At 32.0% G+C, this 876-nt stretch overlaps 1 protein-coding gene across 1 annotated transcript in view; it reads right to left on the bottom strand.

Moving 5' to 3' along the window:
* LOC108749908 (pancreatic lipase-related protein 2-like) overlaps positions 1-876 on the bottom strand; it is a 17,448-nt gene that overhangs the window by 12,615 nt on the left and 3,957 nt on the right. Inside the window, exon 2 of the mRNA XM_018488937.1 lies at positions 373-644. Within this exon, the coding sequence (XP_018344439.1) occupies positions 373-644 (272 nt within the window). The remainder of the gene's footprint in view (positions 1-372; positions 645-876) is intronic.

Below are 876 nucleotides of genomic sequence, written 5' to 3'. Positions count from 1 at the left end.
AAAAGTGGACTTTATAGAATAAAATATGAATGAGTTATAGAATAAAATGACTTTATAAAATAAAATATGAATGAGAGAATATATGAAGCACGAATAAGTAAAAGAGCATTAAATATAGTCAAGGCTGAATCTAATAGTTAGAAAACATGATTAATATTTCTACGTAAATTTCAAATACATCTTAAGACTGAATAGTCACCAATAATAACCATATTGAATCATGACGTCAGAAGCGAGAAAAGATCATTTTTGTTTCACGATTGAATGGCTGTGGTAACTACTCAGGAACCTTAACTACAAAATTATTCTTTTTTGAAAGATATCTACGAAATATCGATTTTTCTATACAAAAAAATTGTGAGAGGCACTCACCAAGACCCAAGTTTTGTCACCGTTGTCCAGAAATCCGTGAATAATGAAATACAAATTGTTTTTCTTGTTCAAGAGCGATTTCCGGATCGTTGAATTTCCATCGATCTTTAATTCATAAGGTTTTCCGGCCTGTTCGCGTGTATAAAGGATGTAATGAGGATCGATACTGTCCGGTCTTGCGGGAAATGTGGACACCGGTCGATCCTCTCCAGACCAGGGTGGTCCAATATAAAAGCATCCGAACGGCTCGTAACATCGCCACATATACCATTCTAATTAATAAAGTTGTTTTTACTTCTTTAGTGTTTAATAAGAATGGAAGTGCAACAATGATTTAAACGAGGATGTGTAAAAATGGCTAATTATGACTCAGAACGGACATTAAAAATCTATTTATCATGAAGGTTTATATATTCATAAAAAAAAACTCATTTTATCCAAGAAAGCTTGTAAAAACTTTCAAAAATCATAATATGAGTTGCTTTAACGCTTTGCAAAAAAAAA

The sequence above is a fragment of the Trachymyrmex septentrionalis genome, unplaced genomic scaffold (genome assembly GCF_001594115.1).
Source record: "Trachymyrmex septentrionalis isolate Tsep2-gDNA-1 unplaced genomic scaffold, Tsep1.0 scaffold11, whole genome shotgun sequence".
Taxonomy (NCBI): domain Eukaryota; kingdom Metazoa; phylum Arthropoda; class Insecta; order Hymenoptera; family Formicidae; genus Trachymyrmex; species Trachymyrmex septentrionalis.
Note: the sequence above shows the minus strand (reverse complement) of the source record. Positions and strands in the feature narration are given on the sequence as shown.